The sequence below is a fragment of the Oncorhynchus keta genome, chromosome 34, assembly GCF_023373465.1.
Source record: "Oncorhynchus keta strain PuntledgeMale-10-30-2019 chromosome 34, Oket_V2, whole genome shotgun sequence".
Taxonomy (NCBI): Eukaryota; Metazoa; Chordata; class Actinopteri; order Salmoniformes; family Salmonidae; genus Oncorhynchus; species Oncorhynchus keta.
Window position 1 is genome coordinate 58,903,025 of NC_068454.1, and position 15,774 is coordinate 58,918,798.

At 41.4% G+C, this 15,774-nt stretch overlaps 1 protein-coding gene across 3 annotated transcripts in view; it reads right to left on the bottom strand.

The window, feature by feature from the left end:
* LOC118367366 (sodium/hydrogen exchanger 1-like) overlaps positions 1–15,774 on the bottom strand; it is a 48,204-nt gene that overhangs the window by 21,163 nt on the left and 11,267 nt on the right. For all 3 annotated transcript variants that reach the window (XR_008090377.1, XR_008090378.1, XM_035750750.2), the window contains exon 2: positions 1,864–2,327. Coding sequence is in view for 1 of the 3 variants with exons in the window: in XM_035750750.2 (XP_035606643.2) it covers positions 1,864–2,327 (464 nt within the window). In the remaining 2 variants the exon portion in view is untranslated. The remainder of the gene's footprint in view (positions 1–1,863; positions 2,328–15,774) is intronic.

Sequence of the window (15,774 nt, forward strand, 5' to 3'; positions counted from 1 at the left end):
GCATAGCATAGTGCTGTATAGTATTGTACTGCATAGCATAGTGCTGTATAGTATTGTACTGCATAGCATAGTGCTGTATAGTATTGTACTGCATAGCATAGTGCTGTACAGTATTGTACTGCATAGCATAGTGCTGTACAGTATTGTACTACTGCATAGTGCTGTATAGTATTGTACTGCATAGTGCTGTATAGTATTGTACTGCATAGCATAGTGCTGTATAGTATTGTACTGCATAGCATAGTGCTGTATAGTATTGTACTGCATAGCATAGTGCTGTATAGTATTGTACTGCATAGCATAGTGCTGTATAGTATTGTACTGCATAGCATAGTGCTGTATAGTATTGTACTGCATAGCATAGTGCTGTATAGTATTGTACTGCATAGCATAGTGCTGTATAGTATTGTACTGCATAGCATAGTGCTGTATAGTATTGTACTGCATAGTGCTGTATAGTATTGTACTGCATAGTGCTGTACAGTATTGTACTGCATAGTGCTGTACAGTATTGTACTGCATAGGATAGTGCTGCATAGAATTGTACTGCATAGGATAGTACTGCATATAATTGTACTGCATAGGATAGTGCTGCATAGTATTGTACTGCATAGTATTGTACTGCATATTATTGTACTGCATATGATAGTGCTGTATAGTATTGTACTGCATAGGATAGTGCTGTATAGTATTGTACTGCATAGCATAGTGCTGTATATTATTGTACTGCATAGTGCTGTATAGTATTGTACTGCATAGCATAGTGCTGTATAGTATTGTACTGCATAGCATAGTGCTGTATAGTATTGTACTGCATAGTGCTTTATAGTATTGTACTGCATAGCATAGTGCTGTATAGTATTGTACTGCATAGTGCTTTATAGTATTGTACTGCATAGCATAGTGCTGTATAGTATTGTACTGCATAGGATAGTGCATAGTGCACAGCTTCTATCTCAAGGCCATCAGACTGTTAAACAGCCACCACTAACATTGAGTGCCAACACACTGAAACTGACTCAACACCAGCCACTTTAATAATGGGAATTGATGGGAATGATGTAAATATATCACTAGCCACTTTAAACAATGCTACCTTATATAATGTTACTTACCCTACATTATTCATCTCATATGCATACGTATATACTGTACTCTATATCATCGACTGCATCCTTATGTAATACATGTATACTCATCTTAATAATAATAATATATGCCATTTAGCAGACGCCTTTATAGTGCTTATGTGCATACATTCTACGTATGGGTGGTCCCGGGAATGAACCCACTACCCTGCGTTACAAGCGCCATGCTCTACCAACTGTGCTACAGAAGGACCACCCATCTTATATGTATATACTGTACTCGATACAATCTACTGTATCTTGCCTATGCTGCTCTGTACCATCACTCATTCATATATCCTTATGTACATATTCTTTATCCCCTTACACTGTGTATAAGACAGTAGTTTAGGAATTGTTAGTTGATTACTTGTTGGTTATTACTGCATTGTCGGAACTAGAAGCACAAGCATTTCGCTACACTGCATTAACATCTGCTAACCATGTGACAAATAACATTTGATTTGATTTGATTTGATATTGTACTGCATGGCATAGTGCTGTATAGTATTGTACTGCATAGGATAGTGCTGTATAGTATTGTACTGCATAAGATAGTGCTGTATAGTATTGTAGTGCATAGCATAGTGCTGTATAGTATTGTACTGCATGACATTATCTATTATTGGGGGAAACCCTGACGTGATTGTACTGTAATTCATTCATTGATTGTCTAGAATTGCATTGTACTGTATTGCCCTGCATTACACTGCATACCACCCCATCCACCACTCACCACAGTGACGGCATCATTGAGCAGCGACTCTCCGAACACCAGAATGTGCAGCAGCTCGTTGATGTGGATCTCCTCAAACACAGCCAGCACGGCCACCGGGTCCACGGCTGAGATGATGCTCCCGAACAGCAGGCAGGGCAGCAGCTCCACCTGGCTCAGGTATGTGCCCTCGATCTGGCACACGGCGTAGAGGAGACCCCCTACGAAGAAGGCGTTCCACAGGGTGCCGACCACGGCGAACATCAGGATGGTGCCGATGTTCTCCATGAACGGCCGGATGGGCAGGAAGTAGCCCGCATCCAGGATGATCGGGGGGAGGAGGCACAGGAAGAAGAGGTTGGAGTCCAGCACGGGGGGTACCTCCTCGCCCGCCAGCTTGATGAGGCCGCCGACCAGGAGGCCCACCACAATGAGCAGACAGGACTCGGGCACGATGCTGGACAGCCGGGGGATCAGGTGGAACCCTGAGGGAGGGAGAAGGTGATTAGATTCATTGTTCTCAAGGTTTACACTTTCTAGGCGGGATCTGGAATGTGCCAGTCGCCTTAAGCTACAAACTCATTGAAGATAAGGACCAGAAAACAATCACCAGTGACTCACTGAACCGGTTTGAGTTGAAAGCCCCACCAAATGCATATTCAGAATAGACTTAAGTGGAACAGAATCACATTATTTGTTCTCTTTTTCATAGCTAATTTAACATGCCAGTGCTTGCTTGCACAAGTGCCATTTCAACAGACCACAACATATCTAGGCCTCGTAGATATGGCTGGTGGGTGTGAAAACGCACAGAGGAAACAAACTTGATATCTGGCCAGAATCTGCAAGTCAGAACACGAGAAGAGTGGGCCGCATTTTCAATGTCACACAACCACAGTATCACATGTATTTTGTCAGAGGTGGAAATTGTTATGCAAATCAAATTCCTCATAATATGAATCATGTGACTCCTTTCAGAGAGAAACCACACACAGACCATTCTCGTTGTGACCATATGACATTGTCACTGAGGAAAACTTGACTGAAAAAGGTTAACTTCAACTTCACATTAACTAGGCCTAGTATGGGACCTCCCGAGTGGCGCAGTGGTCTAAGGCACTGCATTGCCGTGCTAGCTGTGCCACTAGAGATTCTGGGTTCGAGTCCAGGCTCTGTCGCACAATTGGCCCAGCGTCGTCCGGGTTAGGGGAGGGTTTGGCCGGCAGGGATGTCCTTGTCCCATCACGCTCTAGCGATTCCTGTGGCGGCACACGGCTGGCATCCGGGTTAAGTGGGCATTTCTAACAGAAAAATATGGTCTTTTTTTCTGATAGTTTATTTCCTAATCCAATTTCCTTATTTCAACAAAGCTATTACAATTAGCTGCCATGGCAACACAGTTTGGTTGTCTCAACATTGGCTCAGACAGGCTAGCTTAGTCCCAGGGCCCAGTTTTTCAAAACGCTTAATCTGGATCAGAATGAATGATCCTGTAATCCTATTTTCTTGCTATCCAGGATCAGATTGATCTGACTGTTTTTGAGACAATAAATCAGATACCACAATATCAATGTCACAGAATCAGGATTTTCAGTGCTTTTGAACAGGCCATCTACTAGACAGGTTGTGGTACTACCTCTAAACTGTCATAGGGGAAAACAGAGATGAGTAAACCACATTAATAATAAAAGGGACCTTGAGTGACCTAAAGTGACCTTTGACACTTCTCAATAACAAAATGACCACTTAGGCCAACCCAAACTGTGGTCAATTTAACACAATGAAACTTTGGTTTTCAGATATAAGAATGTTTTTTAAAACATCCTTAGTTTAGTTACATTGAAATGTCTTGAAATGTCTGGGCCCGGGAAACTGCTAAACGAATGCCTTTTCAAGCCTTAAGTGGAAACTATCTGACAAATGTTTTCAAGTGGTGAAATAGAAAGAGACATTTGAACTGACAGGCTAGCCCATCAATGGAGGGCATCTGAAACTGTGACCCATCAAATCCCATTACTCCTAAAGCCTTTCTGTAGTCTGATCACGAAACCCTGACACAGAATCAACACAGTGTCCATTTACATTGCTGCCGCATGAGGGTAAGCGTGGCACGTTGGCAGCACCATCTGGCCTGGCTAACACAGGGTGTGATCCCACTGGGACATTGAGAGGAGATGAGAGGCAGGCAGGCAGGCAAGTAAGTAAACTGCCCTTCAACGCTCACACCCTGAGCATAGCTAATTAGCATGTCATCATTTGCAGACTGTAGTGTTAGTTACGTAATGGTCACTGTCGGAGGTTTTCAAGGATAGGAGAGGAACGTGGAGAGGAACGTGTAAAACAGCAGGAGTCTAGCGCTTACGGTGGGAAACAGTAAGAGTCTGCAAATTATAGAAACAATTAACTTTGTCAATGTCTTCACAGATGATGCCTTCTTGAACGTACAAAAAAACCCTGCAATCTCCCGGGTATACAGAGAATCTGATGTTTTTCATCAACTCAGTCAGCTGGAAGGCAACACTTTCAGTGTTGGACACACTCTTTCACGGGCTAAACAAATCCATTAATGGAGTCCAGAACACTTCCACGCACTGCTGCCGTTTTAAAGCACTTTTACCGCTCTAGCGCAGAGTCCAGTGAGAAACGGCCAAAAGAGGCCTAATCTTCACAGAAAGAGATGTGTGGTGCTAGGGGCACTCTTCGCCTTTCAACCGGCCTCGTCAGGAAACTGGCACCATTCCACAAATCCCAGGAAGCATCTCCATGTGGGAAAACAAAGGAGTTAAGATAACACGGACTAATTGGAAGGCACTACAAAAGGCTCAGGCCACCTGGCTCTGCCTTTTTTGTGGAGATATGCGCATCCCTCTTGCGAAGAGGGGTTTGTGAGCTTGACGTGTAGCCTACCGTGTTCTCTCAGAGACTTGTGTTTATGCACAATATGCAGAGAAACTCATTAACCCCTAACCGATTTGATAGAGTGCGGGCTGTTTTAATTAGACAGACATTAGCTTACACCTCAGCCCCAGCCAACCACATTACACAGTTAGGCTTAAGCAAGTGGTGACTGAATAGAAGCTTGAGAAACAACCTGTACCAAACTACTTCTGAGGAGCTGTCGGAATGCCTAAGTCATGCTGGTACTAGTACATAAGACAGTGTGGTATTCAAAATTCTTCAGCCAGGATCCCATTTTGTCACGGCAGAATTCCTGGGGACCCCATTTTTTTTGTGTGTGTTTTTTTTTACCCAATCATTTCCCATGACTAAAAGACACATTTCGATTTTCACATCAACAAATAACCTTGAATTCATAGCATTTTCATTCATTTTCAATACAATCAATCAATATTTTTTCTGTTTATCTTTCTCAAACTTTTGTATATTGCCCCATACAACAATTGGTACTCCAAAACAAAATTAGGAATAAAAAATGTTAACGAAAGATAAATAAATAGGTGACCCCACAGCAGTTTCCCCGTTGCGACTCCGACATAAGAGCTTGTTGGATGTGTTGCCAGGTGAAAGAAAACAGTGGGACACAGCGTTTCCTCTGGAAATTTCCTGAAAAGCAATAACGAGTATTGGAATGCGTGTCCTTCCAGAATTGACTAACATTGAAGTGGAATTGGCCCCAACCCTGATGCATATCCTGCAAAACATAGCTTCGGTCCCTAAGGGAAGTGCGCCTTCTATTTCCTTTGAGTAGGGACTCTGATCCAGAGAGACTTCGGGTTCCCAGACTTCCAAATTCTGAATCACAATCCATAAATAACCTGGCTGCAGCAAGTTGTCAAATCCCAGAGCTTCGACAGGAAACGGGACACCAAGGTTGTATGCGTGTCAGTTACTGCACGTGGTTGGAAAGGTTTGAGCTGTCAGCACTAGGTCTGATGCATCTCCTCAATGCATTCTCTCCTATCTAAAGTTGTCACTATATCATGACATTTTTCAATGCAATTTTTATTTCAGTCTGTGGCGTCAGTCAAAAGACTGTTTGAGAATACAAGTCTGTTCTTTGACAGCAAGGTTTCCCATCTGAGGTCACACATCTTGCTTTAGGGTAGTTGTGATCTAATTAGTGTTTTAAACACATTGTTCAAATATAGGCAGAGTTGGAGAGTAATTGATTACATGTAACGGTTTACAAAAAACTCAACTGTAATCCATTTCCAGCTAAAATATTGTACTCAGATTAGAGATACTTTTGAAAAACATTACTTCCAGGATTACTTTTAAATTCAGACAGGATGTTTCTGAAAGAAAGACATTCCAATTAGCATTGGCAAATGGCGCAAGTTTAAGTTTGTTCCGCCTGAGCGAGTCTGACTAAAAGTCAGACCACTATGATGACACAGCAAATGCATTTGATGGATCGCTGGAAAAGAGCAGGAATAGGCTTTTGTAGGCTACAGTCCAAGCTATGTCTTCCAATGTTGCGACTGGTGTCGGAATCCAACGCTTGATATCTACACGATGTGACTCACGCTGTCACTCTCTCATTTAGCTATTTGCGCCTTATGGATTGTGGTGGATGTGGATGGCTGTTCACAAATGTGTGTGTAATGTCAGTGTCACCAATAAAAGGTAAATAATAGGTCAAGGAAATAAAAGCTCAGACACACAGGTAGGATTGTCAAATGTTTACCTGAGTGCCGGCCATCAGTCTCTTTTGTGTTCACACAGCAAAGACCTTGGAAGTCGTCAGCCACTCAACCTTGATAAAATAGTCCAAAACAGAAGGTGGCCGTATCGTTGCTTGGCAATGTATACAGTTGAAGTCAGAAGTTTACATTCACCTTAGCCAAATACATTTAAACTCAGATTGACAATTCCTGACATTTAATCCTAGTAAAATGTCCCTGTATTAGGTCAGTTAAGATCACCACTTTATTTTAAGAATGTGAAATGTCAGAATAGTAGTAGAGAAAATGATTTATTCCTTTCCTCACATTCCCAGTGGTTCAGAGGTTTACATACACTCAATTAGTATTTGGTAGCATTGCCTTTAAATTGTTTAACTTGAGTCAAACATTTCAGATAGCCTTCCACAAGCTTCACACAATAAGTTGAGTTTTGGCCAATTCCTCCTGATAGAGCTGGTGTAACTGAGTCAGGTTTGAAGGCCTCCTTACTCACACACGCTTTTTCAGTTCTGCTCACAAATTTTCTATAGGATTGAGGTCAGGGATTTGTGATGGCCACTCCATTAACTTGACTTTGTCGTCCTTAAGCCGTTTTGCCACAACTGTGGAAGTATGCTTGGGGTCATTGTCCACTTGGAAGACCCATTTGGGACCAAGCTTTAACTTCCTGACTGATGTCTTGAGATGTTGATTCAATATATCCACATAATATTCCTTCCTCGTGATGCCATCTATTTGGTGAAGTGCACCAGTCCGTCCTGCAGCAAAGCACCCACACAGCATGATACTGCCACCCCCGTGCTTCATGGATGGTGTTCTTCAGCTTGAAAGCACCATCCTTTTTCCTCCAAACATAACAATGGTCATTATGGCCAAACAGTTCTATTTTTGTTTCATCAGACCAACGGACATTTCTCCAAAAAGTACAATCTTTGTCCCCATGTGCAGTTGCAAACCGTAGTCTGGCTTTTTTAAATGCCGGTTTTGGAGCAGTGGCTTCTTCCTTGCTGAGCAGCCTTTCAGGTTATGTCGATATAGGACTCGTTTTATTGTGGATATACATACTTTTGTACTGGTTTCTTCCAGCATCTTCACAAGGTCCTTGGCTGCTGTTCTGGGATTGATTTGCACTTTTCGCACCAAAGTAAGTTAATCTCTAGGAGACAGAACATGTCTCCTTCCTGAGCGGTATGGTGGCTGCGTGGTCCCATGATGTTTATACTAGCGTGCAATTGTTTGTGCAGATGAACAAGGTACCTTCAGGCATTTGAAAATTGCTCCCAAGGATGAACCAGACTTTTCTTGGCTGATTTATTTTGATTTTCCCATGATGTCAAGCAAAGAGGCACTGAGTTTGATGGTAAGCCTCGAAATACATCCACAGGTACACCTCCAATTGACTCAAATTATGCCAATTAGCATAATCAGAAGCTTCTCAAGCCATTACATCATTTCTGGAATTTCCCTGGCTGTTTAAAGGAACAGTCAATTTAGTGTATGTAAACTTCTGACCCACTGGAATTGTGATACAGTGAATTATAAGTGAACTAATCTGTCTGTAAACAATTGTTGGAAATATTACTGGTGTCATGCACAAAGTAGATGTCTTAACAAACTATAGTTTCGGCAAGTCAGTTTAACAAGAAATTTGTAAAGTGGTTGAAAAACAAGTAAATGACTCCAACCTAAGTGTATGTTAACTTCTGACTGCGTATTGCTTATGGTCTAGATGCCAAGCCATCTGCGCAAATGTTCCTATTTAGTAGAAACCCCTTGTTGGTACTAGCCAGGTGGCCACAGCTAGAAAACTACCTAGCAAGACAACAAAGAAACAATTTAATTCACTCTCCATAATCCCATACTGCCAGTGCCAGCCCAAAGCCAAATGTTTAGCTAGCTAGCTGACATTAGCATATTCGCTGGCTAGCACAACATAGCAGCTGTTTCATGGAAACTAGCTAATCCATTGTGATTTAAGTATAATGTGAAAACTAGCTAGAGGTTAGCTAGCTTGGAGGAAGCATTTACTGTTGTGTGCATTGCATTGCGTCTGTGCACTTAGCTATCTAGCTAGCTACCAACCCATAGCCTACATTGCATATGAAGAGTGACTGGCTCATCCGTGGATGAATGGAGAAAATGCTTTCTTTTAAAAATACATTTGATGGCTCCCCCATGTGAAGGTTTGTGCTCTCTGACTGGCTCAAAGTCAAGTTCTTGGCCACTGACGAGTGTTGCGATAGGTTCGTCTCTACAGGGTCAGAACGCAGCAGGTACAACTTATTCTAGCAAGAGAAGGAACGGCCTCCCACTGTGATAAGTACATATCAGAAATCGATCGGCAGTGAGATTCTCTGTGCGTTTCATGCTTAAGGACGTAGCCTGCAGGAAAAAGGCAGACCGGTCAAAGCTGGATGGACTAAAGTGGTTACGACTGCAACCACTAAACTGCCAGATGTCAAACCGTCAATTCAGGACTGGAACGCTAAATTACCCATTATCCCTCATGTGTGACTGTGGGGGACAAGGGTTTGTGTGAAGACTGTCTGACGAGGAAGGGAATGACTCATCGCCCCTGGACAAGGAGCTCTTTCACCTCGAAAGGTCTGTGTTAGTCCTCCTAGCTAGGTCACACCCAAAGGCTTAAGACAATACAAACACAAGAGGGCAGGTAGCAAGCAGAGCTGAAAAACAAAGGTTTACTGTATTACATATTGTTGAGCTCCTTTCAGAAAATGGTTTGGCCTAAACACTGGAGGCACTTTTGATGTGCCTGAAGCTCCTAGCCAGATGGATGACAGCTCACACATTCTCTAGCGCGGGAGGGGGGGGTCAAACACATGGCCCACTTGGTTTTAGAAAAAAACTTTATTTAACATTTTTGATCACTGAAATGAAAGCAAGACAGTAAGGGTGGATCGGACACTCCAAAAACGATAGAGGACAATTTACAAATTGAGAAGAAAAAAAACATTTTCAGTGCGGCCCTCTGGACCTTGAAGAGCGAATGCAGCCCACGTGGAAAAAAGTGTTTGACCACCCCTCTGCTCTAGTGGCTCACTCCAATCATGGCCTCCAGTAGTATTCACCCTCTTCAGTGGCAAGTACATATCACATCTGGAGATAAGGGAGAACATTGGGATCAAAGACCGCTTCCAGTGACTGATTGCTGGTATCCCACCGCCGACACAGGTTCGCCATGTGTATGGATAAGTGCACTTCAGTGAGCAGCATGGTACTGATAAGCCATGGTGGGGTCAATGGAATGTCCCTTCCTAACCTTATTTCCTTTCTGGTGTTTATCACATTTGGTCTCAATCATTACTGTGCCTCAAACTGACACCATGTTGGGTATTTTTTTATTTATTTAAATAGGTCATGGTTGCGATGACAGATTTTTCGAGCCCGCTCCTCTGGAAACGTCTTTCTCAAAGCTACGGATCTGGATCTGTGTTATTTTACACGATGATTTTTCTACGTAGCTGCTACTCACACTCCACCTCCATGTCTCTCTTTACTCACCCTGTTTTGAACCATGATGATGATGATGTAGGCTATATTTGATCAAAGTACCAAGAATAACGTCTTGACTACTTTATTCAAATAAGACACTTCCAAGCCATCATGCCAAAACATCCTACTGTCAGGGTCAGTGACCAAATCCACAACACTACCCCGATGCACAGGCTGAAATAAACAGACGAAAAGAGGCAGAGAGAAAGAAGTGTCTGAGTGCTCTTTGTGAAAGTGGGTATTAATTATTTATCTAAACAACCTCGTCATTAAACAAAGATCTCATCCTGGAGTAATTGGCAATGGTGGTATTTCAAAGCCAGACATTCAAGTTTTCATAACAATTGGTAATCTGCCTTTTTGGACGCCGATTATGGCCGATTACATTGCAATCCATGAGGACACTCTGTGGCAGGCTGACCACCTGTTACGCGAGTGCAGCGTCAAAAGGGCCGTGTGCCTGCAAGGAGCCACGGTAAGTTGCTCGCTAGCATTAAACTTATCTTAAAAAACAATCAATCTTCACATAATCACTAGTTAACTACACATGGTTGATGATATTACTAGCTTAACTAGCTTGTCCTACATTGCATATAATCAATGTGGTGTCTTAATTTATCATTAATTAACAGGCAACAGCCTACTTCAAATTCACCAAACGGGTGATGATTTAACAAAAGCACATTCGTGAAAAAAGCACAATAGTTGCACAAATGTACCAAACCATAAACATCAATGGCTTTCTTAAAATCAATACACAGAAGTATATATTGTTTTACCTTCATATTTAGTTAAAAATAAATTCATGTTCGCAGGCAATATTAACGAGAAAAATCGTGTCACTTCTCTTGCATTCAGTGCAAGCAGAGTCAGGGTATATGCAACAGTTTGGGCCACCTGGCTCGTTGCGAACTGTGTAAAAACCGTAATTAATTTGCCAGAATTTTACATAATTATGACATAACATTGAAGGTTGTGCAATGTAACAGTAATATTTAGACTTGGGGTTGCCACCTGTTCGGCGAAATACGGAACGGTTCCTGAAAGAACAAATGTTTTGTTTTCGAAATGATAGTTTCCGGATTTGACCATATTAATGACCAAAGGCTCGTATTTCTGTGTTCATCATATTAAAATGAAGTGTAATTTGATATAGCAGTCTGACTGAGCGGTGGTAGGCAGCAGCAGGCTCGTAAGCATTCAAACACTTTACTGCGTTTGCTAGCAGTTCTTAGCAATGCTTGAAGCACAGCGCTGTTTATGACTTGAAGCCTATCAACTCAAGAGATTAGGCTGGCAATACTAAAGTGCCTATAAGAACATCAAACAGTCAAAGGTATATGAAATACAAATGGTATAGAGAGAAATAGTCGACGCATCATAATAATAACAACAACCTAAAACTTCTTAATTGGGAATATTGAACCACAACTTCCATATGTTCTCATGTTCTGAGCAAGGAACTTAAACGTTAGCTTTTTTACATGGCACATATTGCACTTTTACTTTCTTCTCCAACACTGTGTTTTTGCATTATTTAAGCCAAATTGAACAGGTTTCATTATTTATGTTATTTGTTATTATTATTGTTATTATTTATATTAAGTTAAAATAAAAGTGTTCATTCAGTATTGTTGTAATTGTCATTATTACAAATTATATTATGTCATTATTACAAATTATATTATATTATTATTCTTGATGCTCATAAAATTTCAGATGGACAATTCATTATTATTTTTCTTGCCAATGAGGTGCATGCCTTGGATTTTAGACGGATGTAAAATCAAGATCTTCTGTGGCAGAAGTCTATTGAGACAGTCTTTAGTGTTGTCACAATACAGAAATTTGACTGTGATACCCAATGCCATCACGATTCCAAAATTATACCACGACAAAAAAAGAAGCCGTATTAGCCATTCACAGAATGACTCTTAATCAATACAGATAAAACGTAGCTACTGCTGTGTACAATTGTCGGGCATCTTTTGAGTTAAATATCAATCAATTTGACAGCCATGTGTGCATTAATGCAAGTACTCTCTGGTCAGGGGTACGCCAAATAAAAATGTGATTCACATTTTTTTTTTAAGGTATGTTTTTTAAAACAATAAAATGTTTCACATTTTCAAACAGTCAATTTAGTAAGGCACGCATCCAGATACCAGCTCTAGTGGTAGTACTGCTACTACCAGCAGTACTACACCTGCACCTGTCGATGACACAAGTTGTTCTGCTTCCACGAACACATCCAATGCTACCATCAGTAATTCTTAATTTGTTGTTAGCCCAGCTAGCATGAACACTGACAGTTGTGAATCTGATGCAGCCGAGGAGCTACTGCCCCCTTACCTGGGAAAGCACCGAACAACAGCCCGGGACTTTGGACAATCGAAGAGGCGCAAATATGATGAGAACTACATTTATTTGGGGTTCACTTATACTGGGAGTAGTGACTTTCCTCAGTCACAGTGTGTTATATTTGCAAAAGTACTCTCACACAACTCGATGAAACCTTCACTCTTGCACAGACATTTAAAAACAAAACATGCCAATTTGAAAAATAAGCCACAGGAGTTTTTTGAGTGAGAATTAAGATGACTTTCGAATAGTAAGACATGTATAAAAGCAACAGATACCATTAATAAGAAGGGGCTAGAAGCGTCTTATATGGTGAGCTACCAAGTGGCTAGGACAGGCAAGCCACATACTATTTGTGGAGGACTTAATTATTCCTGCTGTTGTGGATATGGCTGAGACAATTCTGGGGGAAAAGGCAAAAAAACTATACAGACAATTCTTTCATCAAACAACACTGTTTCACGACCCATCAGTGACATGGCAGGGGATATTTTGAAACAATCACTGCTTCGCATACAAGCCAGTGCGTTACAGCTGGATGAGTCAGACGTGGCGGGCCTGGCACAGCTCCTGGTATATGTCCGTTATGTTTATGGGGAGTCAATTAAGGAAAACATCCTCTTCTGCAAACAGGAGGGGATATTTTGAAAGTACTGGACAGCTTTGTGACATCAAATGGACTATGGTGGTCAAGATGTGTTGGTGTCTGTACTAATGTCGCAAAAGCCATGACAGGGAGACAGTGGTAACGCGTGTGCAAGCAGTTGCTCCCAACGCGACTTGGGTACACTGCAGCATCCACCGAGAGGCTCTTGCTGCCAAAGGAATGCCTGACAGCTTGAAAGACGTTTTGGACACCACAGTGAAAATTTTTAAATTTGTTAAACCAAGGTCCCTGAACTCTCATGTATTTTCTGCACTATGCAATGATATGGGCAGCGACCATGTAACACTTTGACAACACATAGAAGTGCGCTGGTTATCAAGGGGCAAAGTTCTTTACTGACCATAATTTTCACTTGTCTGACCGCTTGCATGATGACGAGTTTCTCACACAACTGGCCTATCTGGGTGATGTTTCTCGCCTGAATGATCTGAATCTCGGCTTACAGGGACTCTCCGCAACTACAATCAATGTGAGGGACAAAATTGAGGCTATGATTAAGAAGTTGGAGCTCTTCGGTCTGTATTAAAAACAACACACAGGTCTTTCCATCATTGTATGATTTTTTGGTGTGCAAATTAACTCAAGCTTACGGACAATGTAAAATGTGATATCGCGAAGCACCTGAGTTGGGTGCGCAATTATGCAGGTCCTTTCCCGAAACGGATGACACAAACAACTGGATTCGTTATCCTTTTCCAACTCTGCCTCTAGTCCACTTACCGATATCTGAACAAGAGCCACATCAAAATTGCAACAAGCGGTTCTATGAAAATTGAATTTAATCAGAAGCTGTTGCCAGATTTCTGGATTGGGCTACGCTCAGAGTATCCTGCCTTGGCAAATCGCACTGTTAAGACACGGATGCCCCTTTCAACCACGTATCTATGTGAGAGTGGATTCTCGGCCCTCACTAGCATGAAAACTAAATACAGGCACAGAATGTGTGTGGGAAATTATTTAAGACCGAGACGAGTTATGAGCATCCTTTCAAACACACCCTTCTCAGTTATTCACGATTTTTGATGAACAAATAAGGTTTTATATGTAAGATGGTTAAATAAAGAGCAACATTTTAGATTATTATTATTTGTGCCCTGGTCCTATAAGAGGTCGTTGTCACTTCCCACAAGCCGGGTTGTGACAAAAAACTAATTCTTATGTTTAATAAATGTATCGTATTGTGTGTGGCAGGCTTACAATGATGGCAAAAAACAACATTTGAGAGTGCGCTGACCCTGGTGCTGGAGGGGGTACGCAGCTGGAGGTTGAATGTTTGAAGGGGTACGGGACTATAAAACGTTTAGGAACCACTGCATTAATGAATCAATTATACAATGAATTTGACTTATGTTGTTGATTGGTAAAAACTAACAGTAATCATTCATTTGAATGGTAAATCTCTATTGATAAAATGGGTAAATCTATTGGATAGGCAGATTAATAGCAAAGGTGAATGCATTGCCTACTCAATAGGAGTGTGTGCATGCATTGAGTTATTGAGCTTGTGTTGGCTGGATTCTATCAGTTTCCCTTCCAATGTATACTTATTTTCACTTACATAGTACTAGGGGTAGTGAATTGATGTTAGCTTCAACTGTAAGCTAGCAAGGAAAGTTAGCCTAAAAAGCTATATAGCTAGCAAGCTAACATTACCGTTATCTTATTGCATTGTAAAGTGCTGTAGCTGTATACAGAGGTTGTTTTTGAGAACAGTAATTAACGTTTTCAACATTTCATGTTGCATTATTCGAGTGTCTTAACTTGTGCAGCAGGAGTTGGGAGTGAACTTGTTGCAGCCCAGACTCAGTGGTTCCTCAGGACAGGCTGGCTAGCAATTTCTGTATACCGTGCAACACTGGTGGGATCTTACGCAACAAACCTCTTACTGGAAGTCCTATTTGAAGGAACTGGTTCAGAAATAGTTTGTGTCCTTTACACTTCTTATACTCAGTCCACATATTTCTGCACCAAAGGTTTGTTTTCATAATGAGTTTTGGCAGGACTCTGATACTATGCAACGTTAACCATCAGTGAGAAATGTAATTGTTGCTCTGTCGACAAATTCCAACTTCCGACTGTCACATCCATCCATCCATCCAATGCTGCAACCAATTGATGAGATCCGTCCGAGAAGACGCAAATCAAATAGAATTCTAATCAAAGCTCAACGGCAAACTAATTGATGTTTACAGATCTCCATCGATGTTTAAGATACCGGAGCATTAGCCTATTGCCCTCTGAAGATTAGTCATGCCTCAGTGACAAACTGAAGATAAATGTTCAATGTTGACATGTGAAGCCATCAGCACGTCCCCCACAAGGGTTCCCTTGTGTTCATGGTAAGGAGTGGCTCTATGGCCTTATCCATCAGATGAAGGTGGATCTCTTTCTTCCCCTATGCTATTGGTGACAGATTACAGTGAGCCACAGGGATGAGAAGAATGCAAAAGATAATGTCTGAGACAAAGACAAGACTAAAGCGTAGGCTATCCAACACTATTCACTGCAATAATTGTAGGTCTGTATCCCGAAGACGACAATTATGAACCCGATTCAATTAGGATATTTGTTCATATGGACAATCAACCTGTGAATACCCTGGTAATACATAGATAAAACATTTAAAAACTTGACTAGTCTGTCGATGGGATGTAAAAAGTTAAAGAACCATATAAGCAAATAATGGGAAAACCTGTAAAGTCGTAAAACACTGTGGCAGGAAAGGGAAGTGTCATTTTAGTTAAT